Raw genomic sequence first — 19,190 nt, forward strand, 5'->3', positions numbered from 1 at the left:
TGATGCAAAGCACTGTAAGCTTTCTAGCATTTCCCTGCCAACATGCCAGAAGAACATGGCCTCGCCCAGTAAATGGAAGCAAATTAATCATTGTCCATGGGCCTTCAGTTCTTGGCTTCTTTACAGAAACAGCCAATGCAATAATGATATGGGGATGGGTAACCTGGGCACGTGTGTGCCAAGAACCACACCGAGGGCTCCAGCACCACTCACTTCATTCTCTGGGTTGAACATTTTCATTACTCTCCTAAAAAAATAGGCTGCAGAGCAGAGTCAATTCAGAGCCAGCTGGGCAAGACTCGCTGACCTTTTCTATGCACGAGTCATACCAAAAAAAACAGCGTATAATTAAGAAAGGTGGGTGTGGGGTAACGATGAAATTTGTTAAACCTGTGTGCTCTTACCTTTGCAGCTGCAAGTAGTTTTTCCTCCAGATTTGAAAAAATCCGCACAAGACACAAGGCCTCCACGGAGACCTCCTGCTCCAGAGTCCAACTGGGTTGCAGAAGCTTCTCACTGCAATTGCACACAAAAAAAGCAGAGCTCAACAGGCATGGCCATTTCCAGCAGCTTTGTGCCCTATCCCATCACAGTTCAGACCTTATCTGCCTTATGTAGCTTGGCTCAGGTCAATTTTGGGGCATGCTGAGCAAAACTGGGTAATTGTGGGCACAGAACACCCCAAGTCTCTCAGCTAGGAAGCAGCTTGTACAAGAATAATGATTGTTCACACCCTCCCAAGCCTACCACCTTTCTTTGCCCCTTTTTCCCTATTTCCTAATTACCACCTCATTTTCCTGATGCCCCCCGTGCCTGTCCTCAATTCTTTCTGCAGCATTCCCCTACTTCAACAGGTTGTTGTGAGAAGAAGCACATTAATTAGTGTGAGGCATGATGATATTCTGGTAATGAGGATAACTGAAGCAGCCCCGATAGATAGGAGGGGGTTCTAGGTATGTTGAAGGAACTGCATCCATTACCAGTGTGCTGAAAGCAAGCGCAGAAACTCTATTATTGAAGACATTGTGCCATTCACCACTGAAGAGGAAGAAGTACTGCCCCTGCTAAAGAAAGCACCTGTATAATGCTTTGATCAATAATGGGAACCACCTGGAAGGAGACAAACTAGAGGGATGCAGAACAAAGCAATGAAAATGATGATGATTATTCCACTCTAAGATGGAGCACACCACCTTCTGCCTATGATGAGCCAGAAGCAGACAGAGGAGCCAGCAAGAAAACGAAAGGGACAGAAAGAAAGGCACTAGCGGCAAAACAAGAAGTGAAAGCCAACCTGAAATGTTTTGGGGCAGAGTGGGTTTTTGGGGGGAAAAATGACCTGCAATTGTGAGCAAAGAAGAGACTGTGTCCAAGGACACAGGACCTCATGTCCATTTTCTGTAAATAAACAGGACTGCAATAAAGCAGTACCTGATACCATTCATTTCTTCTCCTGATAAAGAACAATCTGTAAAGCCCTCAATGTTATCTAACCACTTAGGAGAGATTAAAATAAACATTGAACAAAGCTAATTTGGGGGGAGTAGTTGATTTTCTTCATGGTCCTAGTATTGCCAGATTGAAGCTAAATAGAGACCATGTTTAGAAATGAGGAAAGAAATACTGAGAGATCTAAAAACAAAGAGGAGATGTTTGGATTAGAACATACCTTTTGCACATGTTAAGGCCCCATTCATAAACTAAAAGACATGTGCTGAAGTTAAAGTCACAGTCTATAAGTGTGGTAAGGTGAGAAGATAAGCAGACATTACAGCATTTCCTGTAGATGGTGAGCAATCCTGCTTCTTTGAAGAAAGCTCTTCTGCATTCCAAGGTGGGAAGAACTGTGGTTTCCAGTTGCTTCAGATGTTTTTTTAGTGCCATCTCATCTGTGCTAATGGCAAATTCAGCGGAGGGGAACTGTGCTGCCATGCAGTCTATTAACAGATTCGCCAGATCTTTATTCCAGTATTTTGGTCTCCAGGTTGAAGTGCCTTCCATTTCATTGTTACTATCAAACTGTTCTTTTTTTTTCTGTTTCTGCCACTCCAGTGAGGCAGCTACTGATTTCAGGGGCTCTAGTAACACACCATCACCACTCTGAACTGCTGTTTTCACAAGTTCCCACATTCTCTCTTCTAGTTTGTTGTAAAGTGCATCAATCTTAGCTTTATCCACAGTCTTAGATTGTTCCAGATCAAAAATATAATTACAAGCATCAAAAAAGTTCTTTTGACCTATGACTTGACAAATGGCTTCATCTGCAACAGAGAGACAATATAACCAGAAGTTTATTGACGTACCAAAAGACTTTTCTATGGCATTTCTCACCGTCACAGTACTCAGGATAACTGCACCTCTGATCAGTTCTGTTCTCCCCAAGGGCACCTCACTCCAGTTGTCACTTCTCTCAGGAAAGGCATCTACATCCTTCTGCTTCCAAACTGGAGGCTTGGGTTACAGACTAGCTTCTAACAATTCACTGTCATCCTCCCCACAGGTCTGACATTAGTGCAGCACCTGCAATCCTGTTCTCTCGGGGCAATGGCAGGGTTAATCAGTGACCAGCCAGCTCTCATAAAGAAAATAACTGGTTATTAAACTAAGAGCTTTACAGGGAAAATCTATCATAAAAGCAGTAAGATATGCATGTCTAGCTCAGCAGACAGTAACATAGCTCCCATGTGGAGACCTTAGAGAGCTAATGTCCTGCAGAATCTCTTGCAGGACCTGTCTCTACCGGGGACAGTCTCATAGGAGTTCTTGGAGGAGTATCAGTGACTGTAGCAGAAATGCCACCGTCTGTGTCGCTCTCCAGAAATCTGTCTCTGCCAGCGTGAGAGGCTGGTGTTGAATCCCTCAGGGCGGGGGATCTTCCTCCCTGTCTACATGACAAAAGCCTGGTGCCTCGGAGGCGGATTCTCTGGTCACCTGGGGAGGGGGAGGGAAAAGTCCCGCTCACCGGCCCAGGTAGCCAGTGATGCTTTTTTAATTGGTTGGCTAGTGGCCGGCACTGGCAGCTTCAATTGGACAGGGCTGCTGAGGTCAGAAAGGTTATTTAAAGGCCCGGGCCAGGAAGAAGGGGAGCCATTAGCCATGCGGTCACCCCGGTGAATCTGAACCTGGCTCTCTCCTCATCACCGCATGCTCCAAGAGTGCCCTGCCCCAGAGGAAAACTCCAACCACCTCTGGATGATGCGTGTGAGTAAGCTACTCGAGAGCTGACTAGATATTTAGCTTACAGTAACTCAGATGCAAGATCAAAAGGCTACATCAGCCATACTGGTTTGCTCTATGGGATTCCTCTGATATTCCTCTGATATTTCTATGTTACCGCTCTACCTTTTACCCTGTTTCCGCCCTACCCCCTGTAATCAATAAAGTTCTCCTTGTGACCAGTGTGGGAGACTTATTGAGGGGTGGGTCTAAATTATGCCAAGGATGCCCCTTAGGTCTGTGGACTAAGGGAGACTTTCCTATTAAGCCCCTGACTTGGGGGAAGTGCCTCAAGTGCCTGTATTGGGTCTAGTACCCATTGGACGATCAGGCCTGCATTCTCCAAGGTGCGCAGAGCCAGAATTGAGTCCAGAGCCTTGGATGGTGGCAGCAGGAACCCCAGGCTAGCGGGTGTGCTCCAGGGAAGGGGTCAGGTGGACGTGAGGCACCCGGAGCCTGGAAGGTGGGCGGGTGCAGTGAGGTGGGCGGCTCAACGCAGGAGCACCCCCTACTGGCCCATCACACGTGGTGGGAGAAGTGGGATCCAAATACCCTGCTGTATTTGAGGCATAACTTGGGAAAAGGAATAGAGTTACTGAAATCCCTTGAGCAAACAATTTCTAATTTGGCATTGGGTCAACTGGATAGGGTAGATAGTCAGGATGGTGGATGAGTATGTCCGGATGACCGTGCCTGAACTGAAAGTACTGGCAAGAGAGAGAGGCCTTCATGTAAAGAAAAGGCTAAAGAAGGAAGAGCTGGTTAAACTCTTGCGCACCAGAGAGTCAGAACAAGTGTCAGCTTCACGCTCGTCAACTCCTGAGTCTGACCCAGGAACACACTCCCACTCGTCAAGTCCAGAGGCCGCCAAGAGATCACCCTCTGAGGGGGAGTGGCAGAGCCTCCATGAGCTAGAGCTGAAAAGGCTGCAGCTGGAGGAGAAGAGGATGGAGATGAAGGCAAAAAAGCTGGAAGCCCAGCGGGAGAAGGAATGGGAACAACGACAGCTAGAAGTGAAAAGGATGGAGATGGAAGCCCAACTTGAGGCAAAAAAGCTGGAGCTGGAGGAGAAAAAGCTGGAGGCTCAGCTCCGTCTGCAGACCAACAGGGGAAACGTGAACACTCTGCAAGCATCCGGGGAACACCACAAACTGGACGTCTCAGCCTTCGCTCGCTACCGAGACGGAGACGATCCTGCAACGTTCCTAAGCAACTTCGAAAGACAAGCCCAGCGGTGTAAGGTGCCAGAGGAAAAGCTCATGATGTACTTGTCTGCTCTGGTAGAAGGCGACAAGGCGGTGGTCCTGAACAGCCTGCCCTCAGATGCAGCTGATGACTATAATGCCTTTAAAGCTGCAGTGTCTAAAAGGTTCAAGTTAGGACCAGATTATTTTCGGAAAAAATTCCGGAATACGCGCCCACAACCCGGGAAGTCATTGACTGATTATGTGGCCCTGCTGGAGGACACATACATTAAATGGTTAGCTGAAGCCAAGGTTGACACTTTAGAAAAGTCACGCCAGCTCATGGTGCTGGAACAATTCTATTTTTGCTGTCTGAGAGAGGTTAAGACCCTGGTCAGGGACAGGGACCCCAAAAACGCTCAAGAGGCCGCTGAAATTGCAGACCGACTGTTGCTAAATCGTAAGAAGCCTCCCTACTGTGGGAAGGAACAAAAAGGGGTCCAAAGAGGGGGGAAGGGAGGTCCAGGTCAAAAAAGGGAAAGAGGGCCACCTCCTGCAGAGCGCAAGGCGGCCCCAGATTCAGACAAACCACCCAATTCGGAAAAGAGGGGGTGCTATAACTGCGGGCAGCAGGGCCACATCAAGCCCAACTGCCTGAAGCTAAGCAATAGACCCAGGCCCGTCAGGCGTGCAACAGCCGTGAGCAGTGAGGGGGAGGGCCGGAGCCACTCTGAGGGGAATGTCTGTTGCTACAGGATCACAAACTCAGAGGAGGTGATGGCCCCCCACCGGACCATGATAACAGTAAAGGAGAGGACCCTTGTGGGGGAACTGGACACGGGGGCCAGTGTGACACTAATTAATTCCAACCTTGTCTCGCCCACAGACATAATCCTGGGGAAGACCCTTACTATTCAAGGAGTGGGGCCCCCACCTCTTACAGTACCGGTAACCTGTGCACCCGTCGTGTGGAATGACTGTGCAACGTACCTGGAAATGGGGGTACTGGAAGGGGCTCCGGTCCCCATCCTGGTGGGACGGGATCTTATGGCACAGGAATCCCAGCTCCAGAGGTGGGAACAGACCCAAGAGCCAAAGCCCTGCACTGTTCATGCGGTGACTCGCCTGCAGAGCAGGAAGGCTAAAGAGGGGGGGGTTAGAAAATCCCCAGGAGACAGCCACACCATTGGCCGCGGTGGAAGGGACCCCTGCAGACGGCGATTGCACACTGGTCCCGGGAGGAACTAGCAACCCCGAGGGTGGGTTAAGTGACAGTGCCGGGGAGGTGTGTATTCTGTCAGTGGCAGAGGGAGGTGAGACTATCAGGGAGGAGACCCAGGAAGTCCCTGAGGGTGAGAGTGCACTCCCTGCCGGAGCACCTGAACTCCCTGCTGATTGCCTAGCTGGGTAAGAGGAGTTCAGGCGGGAGGTTCAGGAGGACCCCAGCTTGGAGGGACTCCGGCAGATCGCTCAGGAGCAAGAGAGAGTTCACTCCGGACAAAAAGGAACAGGTGGCCTGGGATAAGGGGCTTCTCTATCGGTTGTGGGTACCAAGGAACCATGCCGAGACCTGGGAGCCCCAGCGCCAGCTCATAGTACCCCAAAAATACAGACAGCAATTGCTCTCCATGGCTCACGATTTACTGTGTGCTGGTCACATGGGCAGGGAACGGACATGCCAGCAGTTGCAGGTGAACTTTTTTTGGCCCAGAATTGCCCAGAATGTGACGGACTACTGCAAATCCTGCGAGACATGCCAGTGGACGGGCAAAAGTGGGGACAAGAGAAGGGCTCCCCTGCAGCCCCTCCCTATCGGGCTTATTGGGCCTAGTACCAAGTGGACAATCAGGCCTGCGTTTTCCAAGGTGCGCAGAGCCAGAATTGAGTCCAGAGCCTTGGATGGTGGCAGCGGGAACCCCAGGCTAGCGGGTGTGCTCCAGGGAAGGGGTCGGGTGGACGTGAGGCACCCCAGGGAGGCACTCGGAGCCTGGAAGGTGGGCAGGCGCAGTGAGGTGGGCGGCTCAACGCAGGAGCGCCCCCTACTGGCCCACCACAGTGACATCTTTCCCCAGGTCAGAGCAGTCACTTCAGAGAGTTTTATGCATTTTGCCTGCCAAGCATCTTGGACTAGGAAAAATAATGCATGCTACTACCCAGCTTAGACACCTGCATCATCGGGTCATGAGGGCACTGTGTTAATTATCTCCCCCAAGCCTCCAGTAACTTATAATTCCTGCAGGAAGCATCATGATGTTCACTCACTGGGCTAAGAATATAATCACTAGTCAACCCATTAAGATACACATAACATGCATAAAATTAATAGTTTTGAAATCCATGTTTCCAAAGCATCAGCTCTGTTCCATCAAGCACCACACAAAATATTAAGAACATATCCTACAGCATCCATGTGAGGCATGGAAGTGATTTCATTCCCATCTTACAGATAAGGAAATGTGAAGCACAGAATTATTAAATAACTTGCCCCAGGTCAGAGCTAGGAAGGAAATGTAAATCTCTTAATCGCTCATGCAGCACCCAGAACCCAGCTAGATTAAACCAGGCAGTCTGGGCATGATGGGCAACCCCCTGGAAACAATTTAGAATACAAATGGGAAAAGTAAGGGAATTATGTGCATTTTTTTAATAAATAGCATATGTACCTTGGTTTAACTATGTGTTGTTATCCAGCCTAGGCAGAAATAAATCAAAGGAGGTAGGACAGGGGAAACAGACACAAAATGATAGAGGAACAGTTGGAAAATCCTAAGGATCTCTGAGGAGTCAGGAAAAAAGCTCTGGGTTGGGAAATCTTTTCTGGTTCCAGCTAGTCTAGCAAGATGTATTTTTACCAGATCTCAACCTTAAGATTATAGGAAATGCTGAAATCTTCAGCTGTCCCAAAGAGAAATGTGGTCAAGTGGGTGATGACAGACACACAGAGCACACCGCATTCAGCCACTCACAACCAGAAATGGGTTAACTGGATTGTGGGGAAGGGAAGGTAAAAAATATGCCTTGCTCCTCATGCTTCCTACCTTTGGATGGATGAATAATGCTTTGTTTTGAAGAAGCTGCTTTCTGTCTTTGTAAATGTATGTTGGCACAGCCACAGACCCCACAAGGAAAATAACTCTCCGGTGCCAAACTTAGCTGGGTATGTTTCATTAACCCAGCTGGTAAAAAGATCACTAGCACTCAGAGATCCAGGTTATGAATGGTGGGCCCACCTGGCTTCTCCTATGGGAGGAGTAATGGCAACTAGGCTGCCCACTTTAGGGGAGCATCTGAGATTAATTTAATGCAGTTTGCCTTGTAAGTCACCTGATAGCATGATTTCCCAGCCTGGATAGATGATTAAGGCACATTGGCTTCCTCAGCCATTGGCACATGAGGAAGCAGTGTGGCCAGCATTCACATGTGGCCCCCTTAATCCCTTTGACTAAATGACCAAGTACATGCTCACATCTGGTTTAATCTTCAGCATGAATCTAAAGCAAGGCTTAAATTCTCTGGAATTATGGCAAACACCTTAACCTGGTGACCACCTTGACAACATATTTAGTGGGTAAAAACATTTACCAATAGAATTCGGAGGCTGGATGACATTGTCCTTTAAGGGATTTAAAATGGTGATTTACGTTGACCTCCAGACCCAGGTTCCTAAGAAATATGACCTTTTCACTTGTTGGCTTTTACACCAATCAATAAAGGTTAGTTCCCAGGGTGTCAGCTTTTAAACATCCAACCGATTCTCAGCCAGCATGCTGCAGCACCCAGGGATGCTGTAAGATCCTTTCAAAGGTCTTGTGGCATGCTGCACAATATTAGAACTGTTAGGTCCGCAAACACCAACAAAAGTCACACGATAAAGCCAAAGATTTTATGTAGGAATCCATAACGTCAAGAACATTCTGCCCCATTGTGGCAACAGAAGAATTTCTCTGTTATTTTTCCATATGCAAAAAAACAGTGAAAATTAACATCTGGCATTTTCTGAGGGGTGCCTCAAGTCTAACAAGGGGTGCCTTGAGTCTATAAAGGTTGAGAATCACTGCTCTAGCAGTAAATACAGCATATAGAGGGAGTTGTGTTGGCATGAGCTACTCAAGTATGTCCCTCTGCATAATAGTGAATGAATGGGCCACCACATGAGCACTCATATGACAAAACACAGTTTGATTTTAAATTTTATACGAACGATCCTAAGGCTCTTTGCAACAATGAATAATAAAGTTGCAAAGTGACCCAGAAAAAATGAGGAAGAGGAGTGAAAGTAATAAAGTTACAAGGAAAGTTGTTTCAGGAAGGATTTCAAACTAGAGGAAGAAGCAATGAGGGGAGATGTAGGATGCTTGTTCTAGATAGAAGTGCCGTGGTGAAAAGAGGCAGAAGAGGCCAGTGCTGGCCAAGCCACAGGAAAGGTCAGAGCTGCACACACTGTACCTGAGGATTTTGGCTCCTGTGTGGCCACAAGCTTCTCTCTAGCATCTTTCTTCTCGCTGGTTGCCTTCTTCAGCAGTGCACCTGCTATATTTTTAATTCCTTGAAAACCATGGGTTTCCCACTTCTCAGGAGTCTCTTGGGAAAGCATTGGTGTATTTTCACCAGAGGATGCTTTCTTCTGCTTTCCCTTTCCAAAGAGCTTACGCTTCAATTTCCCCATAATCCCAACAAGAGACAGTGGTTTGCTCTCCAGTGGGGAATGCAAACCAGAAATCGCTGGCTTGATGTGATTTTACAGTCTCAGCCTTAAGCAATTTCTCTCCATGAAAAGAAGTCTGTCCTGGGTTCCAATATCTGTACTACTGCCTGCTTTCACACGCTACCAAGTTGTCCAGCCAGCTTCCTAGCTTGGCTGTGGCAGGAAATGTTTATATTCTGCCAGCCCTGCTATGTAAGTTATACACCATTGGATAACAGAATCAAATACCTCACAGCACATGTAACCACAAAATGCTGGGGGAAAGCCAGTGGAATTTTCACCAGTTTCTAAATGACTCAACTTGCTGAGATGCTGCCAGCTCATGAATATTTACAGTTTGCTCAGGATTGTTAGAGGTTATTTTATTCGATGCAGAGTTTGTTTTTAACTGTCCAAACCACTGCCCTGGTGCAATGACTCCCCCCACATACCTTCTCCTGCCCCTGAGACTTCTCAGTAGAGAAGGCATCTTTCATTAAACTCACATCTGAGTGACTCACCCAAGTCAAATGTCAGCCAGTCAGGGGCAAACCCAGCCAGACTGGTGTTGGTGTTTGGTGGATCTGAACCCTCTTGGGTGTCCTGATGCTGCCTTAGGCTGCCTGCCACTGGTTTTCTACAACCCAGCATTTTTAAATAAAGAAAATAAAAGTGTTAGAGTTATGGGGGTAATTCTAATTCATGCGTATCTACCTAGCAAGAGAACCAGGCAGCCTCTTCTGTTATTGTCTTCACATCATGCCCTATATAATTAGGGTCTTTATTCCTCTGTACAAGTACCACCATTCTTACTGCCATTGATAGGAATGCAAAGAGGAATAAGTGCATTAAGATCCAAGGACTACTCTGATTTCCCAGTTGGTCTAATAAAAGGTATTATTTTGGAACCAAGAGTTCTAGTTTTTTCTGTCTTCCTATTTACCTCAGCTTCTGACCCTGAATACTTCAAGTGTGAGACAATTCATGTTATAAATATTTATCATTGCCAGTCTTCTTCCATTGCTGTCATCACACCAGAACCCAAGATTGCTATTTTTTCCCCAATTAGTCACATCTTGCCATGTAGTCTCTTTGTAAAATGCTCTGGACAGGAGACAATTTTTCTTGTACTTTATTGTTTTACCTGTTATTTAGGCTGTACCTGCTTCTTTCCCAGAGCTGAAGGCACTTTGAAAGCTTGTCTTACATCTTTCCTAACGATATAGTTTGTGTAATTAGAGATATCACCAAGCAAACCTTGCTTCCCTTTATTCTTCATAGTTATTTGTTTTAATTATTTTTCTTAATAACTCCTGGTCTGCAGCTAGCACACATTGTGAATGTTCACAAGCTGTATGAGATGTTATTGAATTACACAAGTCAGTAGCTATAACCCTAGAGGTATATTTTTCACACAGAGCTTATATGAAGAGGGTACTTATAGCTCAACCTGTAGATGAAAATCCCCCAGATTTACCTGTGTGGCATTTCTACATACTATGCTAGTGAAATCTCATTAGTTTCCTGATTTGAAAACAAGTAAAGGTTTTTCTGTTCTTTGTTCCTATGCGTCTATTTTTACCCTCTTGCCTCATGCCTTCTGGCTCTTTTATAGATTACGTAATTACACTTTCAGGTTATCAGACAACAGATTTCTTCAGCATCGCCAGGAGGAAAAAAAGGAGGAAATAAATGGACATTGTTGCAATAGGATATATATAAATACAACAGGTGAAAAATATAATTTCCCCCCTGTATTTTAAACTGGGAGATTTTCTGCCAAATAGAGACAAAAAAAAAAAAAAATCAAAAAAAAAAAATCAGACTTTTATGCCAAAACAGGACAAAAAACCCCACATATGACCTACCTACCTGAGTCTACAGGCATGCCCCAGCACCTGTTCTCAGCCCCACTAGAGACTGGGTGGTTTGAGAGCAGGTGCAGAGGATAAGGAGGCTTCTTGGCAAACTCTCAGGCCTGCAGTCAGGTGGGAAGGGCATGCTCAGTCCTAATTGTTGTGTCTTATTGTGTTTTCCTTGCAGCGCCCTTGAAGGCCAAAGCCTCCCATTCAGCACTGCAGGGTTCAGTTTGGTTGTGGCAATTTTGCAGCACTGGGGACTCCATGGTCTCTGCCATGAGGAGCCAGCGGCTTTCTTGGTTCCTCTCCCTCCACAGGACTGGACGGGGTCAAGTCAGAGGCAGAGCAGGGATAAGTTCTGCATACATCTACTAAGGACAATTGTTAGATCCACCCTGAATATGATTCTAGAGAGTTATAATAATAAATGACTGTTAGTTCAACACAGGAGTGTCCATAATGTTGTTGCTGAACTCCAAACACAGCATCTGGCGATGAGGATAGGACGCTTGCTGAGAAGACACCCCTAGATTGTGGGATGCCATTCTGAGACCAGGCTGTGTTTTGTGATCCGGGGAAGTTTTTTTTCTTCCTCTTCTTTTCTCTCTATTTCTGCCGATGTTAGTTAAAATGGCTACATTGGGGCATATAGAAGAATTTGATATGAGCCAGCCGGCTTCTTGGGACTCTTGTGAGGAAAGGCTATCCTATTACCTGGAAGCCAGCAAAGTGGAAAACCCAGAACAGCAGCGTGTGATCCTCCTGACAGTCTGCGGTGCCAAAACATTTCCCATTGTTCATTCCCTCCCAGCACCTACCTTACCAAACACCAAGTCTTATGCGGAACTAATTGCTCTGCTAAAGGCACATTTTTGCCCAAGGCCATCTGGTACCTTGCACAGATTTCTTTTTTTTTTTTTTTTTTTTTAAACAGGACCAAAAGGCCAACGAAGGCATAGCAAATCACCTGGCTAAGCTCCATCGCCTAGCGGAAATTGGTGAGTTCAGTGCTCTCCTGGACGGCCTGCTTCGCAACCATCTCATCTGCGGGGGTCAAGATGAAGTAATGCAATGTTGCTTGCTCTCTGAACCAAATTTCACTTTGGCTACTGCACAAGAAAAAGCCTTTGCAGCTGAAACAGCATCCCATAACATGAGAGAAATCCGGCAGGCGTTCTCCAGCAATGTTGACTTACTCCAAAAAGATCAAGAAACAGCTCATCACCAGCAAATTCAGCAGATTAGACCCTCACCAACAGCACCATGTAAGCCAATTAATCCACAGACATGTTTGAGTTGTAGCAGCCAACACAGACAAAGGGAGTACAGGTTTAGGAAGGCAGAGTGTCATGCCTGCAAGAAGAAGGGCCACACAGAGAGGCTTTGCTGCTTGAAGGCCAATTCTGGGAGACAAAAAGACTGTGGCAAATGTATTCACTCCCAAGCCACTCACAGATTAAAGTCCTCCCCAGAACGTGAGGTACAAAAACTATATTTGATTCAAAATGTTGGTGGTGTTGAAACTCAAGGTTCTGAGATGATTATAACTGTAGTAATAAATGCAAAGAAGTACAAAATGGAAGTAGGCTCAGGTTCGAGTGTATCCCTCATAGATGAAGGTTTTTGCCAAACTTGGCCTCGCTCAAGCCTATCAGCAATTCATAGCGGATGACAAGGCTGTTGAGGCCCAAACAATTAGGGCTGTGCGAAGCTTTGATCCCTGATTCAATTCAGTAGCAATTCGGCCTGAATCCAAATCGAATCAGAGGACCCTTTAATTTCTCTGAATCGAATCAGAACACTCCGAATCGATTCGGAGAGATTCGAACATAGACACAGCTTTAAATATTTTTTCTACATATCTCTAGGTAGCAGGGGCTCATGAGTGCTGCAATGCTGGGGCTCATGGAGTGTCCCACAAAAGTGCAGGGGGTTCCCAGCGTGCTTGGTAGCAGACCTGGAAATGGACCAGAAGCATGCTGGTACTTCTAGTTCACTTCCAGGCTCACCACCGAGCATGTGGAGGGTCCCTCCGCACTCCTGTGGGATGCTTCATGCACCCCAGCATCGCAGTGATCATAAGCCATGCCTGCTACCTCAAGGTATGTAGAAAAAACTTTTAAATCTGTGATTCTGGCCGAATCGCTGATTCTCTGAATCAGCATCGAATCTTCAGATTCGGATTTGGCCGAATCGAATCAGGGACAGGGGTCCGAATCAACAAATTGAATCACTGTCCCCGATTTGGGTTGAATCCGAATCGAATAGGGCCCGCTTCGCACACCCCTACAAACTATAATTACACACCGGGGAGTGTTCCATGTCAAGTGCCTCCAGTTTGGAATTTCTGTGGCACCGGGAGTTTTGCAGCAGTTCACGGAGAAAATGCTAGCAGGAATTCCCAGGGTTGTTCCATACTTTGATGATGTTTTGATCATGGGGCCGTCTACAGAGAAACTCACAGAGAGACTCAGAGAAGTTTTACAGAGATTCAATAAAGCAGGTATCAGAGTAAAACGAGAGAAATGTCAACTAAGAGTTTCCAGCATCAACTTTCTGGGATATCAAATTGATGCTTCTGGCATTCACCCAGTTGAAGACAAAGTAAAAGCAATACATGATGCCTCTATACCAAAATGCAGACAGGATCTTCAAGCATTCTTAGGACTTCTCAATTTTTATCATATCTTCTTGAAAGAAAGCCACCATAGCAGAGCCCCTTCATCGCTTACTAGATAAAGGAGATCAGTAGAAGTGGACTTGCCAGCACAACGAAGCCTTCCAGGGCATCAAGAAGTTGCTGACATTAGACTCTGTCCTTGTTCACTATGATGAGCAGAAGCCACTGTCCATTACTTGTGATGCCTTGCCATTTGGTGTCGGCACTGTCCTCATTCAAACATTGCCTGATGGCATGGATGCACCTGTTGCTTTTTACTCAAGAACAATGACTTCAACCAAGAGGAATTACACACAGATTGGTAAAGAAGCATTGGCAATCATTGCAGGAGTTTTAAAAATTCACAATTATGTTTATGGCCGCAATTCAAAATCCAAATGGATCACAAACCCCTTCTTGGAATTTTTACTATGGACAAACCAACTCCTCCTATTTTGTCTCCCCATATGCAACACTAGAGCAGCATGCTAAGTGCATATGACTATACACTTGCGTACCAACCTGGGAAAATGACTGCAAATGCTGGTGCATTGAGTCGCCTACCACTACAAATACCTGATTGTGCTACTCCTTTGCCACCGGAAGTCCTCATGCTGGAATCCATGCCAGAAGCCCTTCTTCAGGCTGATCAGATAGCAAGGATGACTGCAAAATATCTTATCCTTGCCCGTGTCCTCAACCGGGTGCAGAGGGGATGGCCTGCAGACAAAATGGTTGGGGAATTCACACCATTTTCATCACATCAGCATGTGTTGTCTGCCCACAAGGGTTGCCTTTTGTGGGGAAGTCGTGTCATAATTCCAGAAGCAGAAGGCCAAATCATACTGACAACACTGCACGCAGCACACCCAAGCATTGTGAGGATGAAAGCTCTGGCTAGAAGTTATGTATGGTGGCCAGGTATGGACAATGACATAGAAAGGGTTGTAAGGGAGTGCAGCATTTGTCAAGCAACCCATCATAATCCACCAAAGGCGCCCCCAGTATTCCCTTGGGAAATGACAAAGGAACCCTGGTCATGCAGCCACATTGATTTTGCGGGCTCTTTTCAAGGTAAGAACTTCTTAATTATTGTTGACTCGTACTCAAAATGGCTTGAAGTGATTACTGTCTCAACTCTTACATCAACTGCCACTATAACAGCTCTCCTTCAGCTGTTTGCAACCCATGGGGTGCTCGATGTGTGGGCCGGGCCCCGCTCCCGCCGCCGCATGTGGGTCAGGAGGGGCGATCCGCGGCCCGTCTTTCGCGCACGCGGGCTGTGGCCAGCAGCCTGGGCACGCGGGGTCGGAGAGAGCCAGTGGCGAGCTAGAGTTAGTCACAAAACGCGTAGTGGTTGATTGAAAAGATTGTTTACTTACACCCAAAGATGGTAGTGGTGTAGGCTGGACAGGTTTCCAGGCACAGCTCCCGCTTAGATCCTCGCTAGAGGACCACGACAAATTCGATTGCTCCCACAGAGTTGTTTAGGCTCCACGGGTCCAGTTCGGTTGGGTTCGAAGGGTTCCCCGGAGTTACTTAGGCTCCGCAGGTTCGAAGTTTACAGGAAAGGGATACGTCTGGGATTGCAATCGGCGATGGGGAGAGGCTAGAAGCAAAAGCTCTGTAGGTTCAGTTATTAAGCCTCTATTGCCTGCTTAGGGGAGGTGCATTGGGTCCGCGAGGGTCCACAGCGCTTGGAGATCTTCACACAGAGTCTCTCTCTTCCTCCCTCCTCCGACTTGGGCGGAAGCTACCCAAGCCTTTTGTACGGCTAGCAAGCCAATAGCTAGCTGCCACGTGTGCCTACATTTGGAACTGGCCAATAATGTGGCGCGAATCCAAATACAAATGGCGGGAACTCCTTTGCAACGTGAATCACTAGTATGCAAAAGAAATGCACCCTGCAAAGAAGCTGTAATTTGGCGTGAAATCCCCCGTTGCACCAGAGTTCTCTCTCGCAGCAGAGAACTCTATCGTGCAAAGAAAGCTACAATCGGTGGGAAAATAATTTAGCGGTGCCGAAGTGCACACACAAACAAAAACCACAACTTTGGGTTGTGACATCCCCCCTTGCTGAGAGCATAGCTAAATTATGCCATACTCTTCTAGCAATCTAGAATTTTGTCATAGTCATAAAGCGAGTAGATAAGCCAACAAACAAACAAACATAAAATTCGCTGTCCTGGGATCAAGTTACATAACAATCAAGAAATAATAATCAACACAAACACATAATCTGATTCATAACAAAATTGCACGATCAGGGCTTCAGTGGGCGTTGTGGCGAGGTCATACGTCTCCTCACTTTTCTCGGTGATGTCGTCTCTCTTAGGGCTCCTCTTTGCCACGTGCTCTGAATTCCGGATCTGTAAACAGAAAACTCTCAAAACAGATTAATGATCTTATTCAACAAACTTAAACAGTTTTAAACAATTTTCATGGCTCAATTAGATGAAATCATCGAAGATTCATCATCTGGTTCTTCCAAATAATGGAAACCTAACTCATAAGCTAACTGCCATTGGCCTGCGTCCCCCAAAATCCGAAGCTGCCGCTTGTTAAGTCCGGAACGCTGTAGGAGAAATCCAAACATGTATCACTCCTCTAGGGTCCTCGATGGCAGTGGTGGGAGATCGGATCCATGTCATCTGGTGCCTTGAGGCCTGGTCGGGTGTTGACAGTCCCGATCAAAAGACAATCTTGGCTCCATCAGGATACGCAGTCTTGGCAACTGACAAAGAAGATTACTCACGGGTTGATTTACCATTGGACTGAGCAGAATCCGAAGGACGACGATGTTCTTTTGTCCATAGATCTCGAGGCAACTATCTAGACTGTGAGAGGTTAGTGGAACGGTTCCAGGATCTCGCAAATGATGGTGAGGCCATGGTCTTATTTGCTGGAGTGATGTCAGTCCCAGCGCACATGCTCTCGGGTTCCAAGCACAATACGAGACGCCAATAATTGCCAGCATAAGGTGATCTGCACCGGTATATTCTGGCCGTCCTGCATGCCACACGTGGGCCTTTTGACTAATCAGTCCTGCAACAAGCGCTGGCAGTGGAATAGGCCAGTGAGTGTTACACGTTATCATGTCAATGTCGGTGACGTGTCCTCTACTCTACAAAGCTTGTCTGACTAAGAAGCTTGCTTCTTCTTGGTTCAGCAGGTCGGATCCAAGTTCTATGACTAAACGTCCTAACCACACAGCTAGAGTCTCTTCAGGTTGAATTCTTGATGCTCTACATAAATCCTGCAACTCAGTTCTGGTGCGAGCATAATAGGTAGTAGCAACTCAGTTAGTTGTTGTTGTAGAACAAGCTGCTCCTTCGGGAGTCGATGCTGTCATAGGCTGAACTGCTGCCACGGGGGTTACTGCTGCTGTCATTGCTTCAGACAGGAGGGGCGGATGCACTCCTCCGCTTGACTCTCTCCTTCGTCGGCAGGAAGGCGTGGTCGGCAGAGACGTCGCTGCGTCGCTAGGCGGGGTTGCTGGCGACAACGCTGCATCGATGGGCGGAGTCGCTGACCGAACTCTCGCGGGTTCTTCAGAAGCTCCACCCTTCTTTTCCGGTTCTTCCACGCGGTCTCCCTCTTGCTTGGCGCCATCTTGGACTGGCGTTTCAGGCTCGTTTTTCTCAGCCGCTTCTTTGACCGCTCGGATCGCCGTCTGCAGCTGGGTTTTCAAACTTAAGTTTTTCTGCATTAAATCCATCACAGTACGAAAAGTTGCACTACCTTCTCCCCCCTTGTCATACCGCAAGGCCACTCTTTCATCCGCGGGGCGTTCCTCCGTCTCCAGGTCTTCGCGGAGCTCAGATGGAAGCTCGTGACCCCGTAATCTAGGCATTACCATACATGGGGAGAACCGGCCGATTGACTCCGGTCCTTCACTCTCCTGAGCATATCGTAGGCATCGGGCACGCTCCCGGGTGAAAGTCAGGTTCGTTTCGCCCGCCGGGTTGGGTCCGGCGAGGGACACAGTATCGAGGGGCCTAAACAGTACCTGCTCATCTCTCATTATACACCCGAACGCCGCGGGGACCAAGTACACTTCCCTCTCTCTCGGGGCTCTGTCTTCGGAGATTCCCTCTTCTCCCTTTAGCGACAGACGTCCACTTACAGATCTTTCACCCGTTCCGCCCGCCTGGTGGTAAGCGATACGCACCTCCAATTCTTAAAAGCTTTTCACTTGGCGTTGGTTATCGCGCCAAGGGCAGTTCCTAACCAATTCTAGCTCTAGCATGTTCTCTCCTGATCCCATCCTTGTCGCCATGTGCGGGCCGTGCCCCGCTCCCGCCACCGCGCATGGGTCCGGAGGGGCGATCCGCGGCCCGTCTTTCGCGCACGCGGGCTGTGGCCAGCAGCCCAGGCACGCGGGGTTGGAGAGAGCGGGCGGCGAGCTAGAATCAGTCACGGACGCGTAGTGGTTGATTGAAAAGATTGTTTACTTACACCCAAAGATGGTAGTGGTGTAAGCTGGACAGGTTTCCAGGCACAGCTCCCGCTTAGATCCTCGCTAGAGGACCACGACAAATTCGATTGCTCCCACAGAGTTGTTTAGGCTCCACGGGTCCAGTTCAGTTGGGTTCGAAGGGTTCCCCGGAGTTGCTTAGGCTCCACGGGTTCGAAGTTTACAGGAAAGGGATACGTCTGGGATTGTGATCGGTGACGGGGAGAGGCTAGAAGCAAAAGCTCCATAGGTTCAGTTATTAAGCCTCTATTGCCTGCTTAGGGGAGGCGCGTTGGGTCTGCGAGGGTCCGCAGCGCTTGGAGATCTTCACACAGAGTCTCTCTCTTCCTCCCTCCTCCGACTTGGGCGGAAGCTACCCAAGCCTTTTGTACAGCTAGCAAGCCAATCGCTAGCTGCCACGTGTGCCTACATTTGGAACTGGCCAATAATGTGGCACGAATCCAAATACAAATGGCGGGAACTCCTTTGCAACGTGCATCACTAGTATGCAAAAGAAATGCACCCTGCAAAGAAGCTGTAATTTGGCGTGAAATCCCCCGTTGCACCAGAGTTCTCTCTCGCAGCAGAGAACTCTATCGTGCAAAGAAAGCTACAATCGGCAGGAAAATAATTTAGCGGTGCCGAAGCGCACACACAAACAAAAACCACAACTTTGGGTTGTGACACTCGACACTATTGTTTCTGATAATGGCAGTGCATTCACTTCAACAGAGTTCCAGAATTTTGCCAGCCACAACCTCATTCAAACTGTTGCCGTTGCACCTCACAGGCCACAGGCCAATGGACAACTGAGCAAATGGTGCAGACCACAAAAGATGCACTGAAAAGGATTGTTGTAGGAGACTGACCTACCAGACTGGCCAGATTTCTGTTTGTTCAACATCTAATTCCTTGCCCTACAACAGGGTTCAGCCCGTCAGAGCTTCTTTTGGGTCATCGCCTCAAGACATGCCTTGACCATGTTAACCCAGGCCTTGTGAGAGACATGCAGTTTAGGAAAGAAAAGGAGTTGGACTCGGCATTGGCATCTGGTACCTTACGTATTTTCTTTCCACAAGAGACTGTGTTTGCTTGGAGCTATGGGACAGACCCACAGTGGGTTCAACATAAA

The 19,190-nt window shown here is 47.5% G+C and overlaps 1 protein-coding gene across 4 annotated transcripts in view; it reads right to left on the reverse strand.

Moving 5' to 3' along the window:
- LOC102561858 (uncharacterized) overlaps positions 1 to 19,190 on the reverse strand; it is a 101,173-nt gene that overhangs the window by 40,076 nt on the left and 41,907 nt on the right. For 3 of the 4 annotated variants that reach the window (XM_059723255.1, XM_019481558.2, XM_059723256.1), the window contains exons 1-3: positions 8,847 to 9,211; positions 1,670 to 2,261; positions 405 to 516 (exon numbers count right to left, since the gene is read on the reverse strand). In XM_059723255.1, coding sequence (XP_059579238.1) covers positions 405 to 516; positions 1,670 to 2,261; positions 8,847 to 9,066 — 924 coding nt within the window. In that variant the 5' untranslated portion in view covers positions 9,067 to 9,211. Of the gene's footprint in view, positions 1 to 404; positions 517 to 1,669; positions 2,262 to 8,846; positions 9,212 to 19,190 lie in introns of those variants that run through there. The other variant, XM_006267953.4, reaches the window with a different exon arrangement.

The sequence above is a fragment of the Alligator mississippiensis genome, chromosome 2 (genome assembly GCF_030867095.1).
Source record: "Alligator mississippiensis isolate rAllMis1 chromosome 2, rAllMis1, whole genome shotgun sequence".
NCBI classification, from domain to species: Eukaryota; Metazoa; Chordata; order Crocodylia; family Alligatoridae; genus Alligator; species Alligator mississippiensis.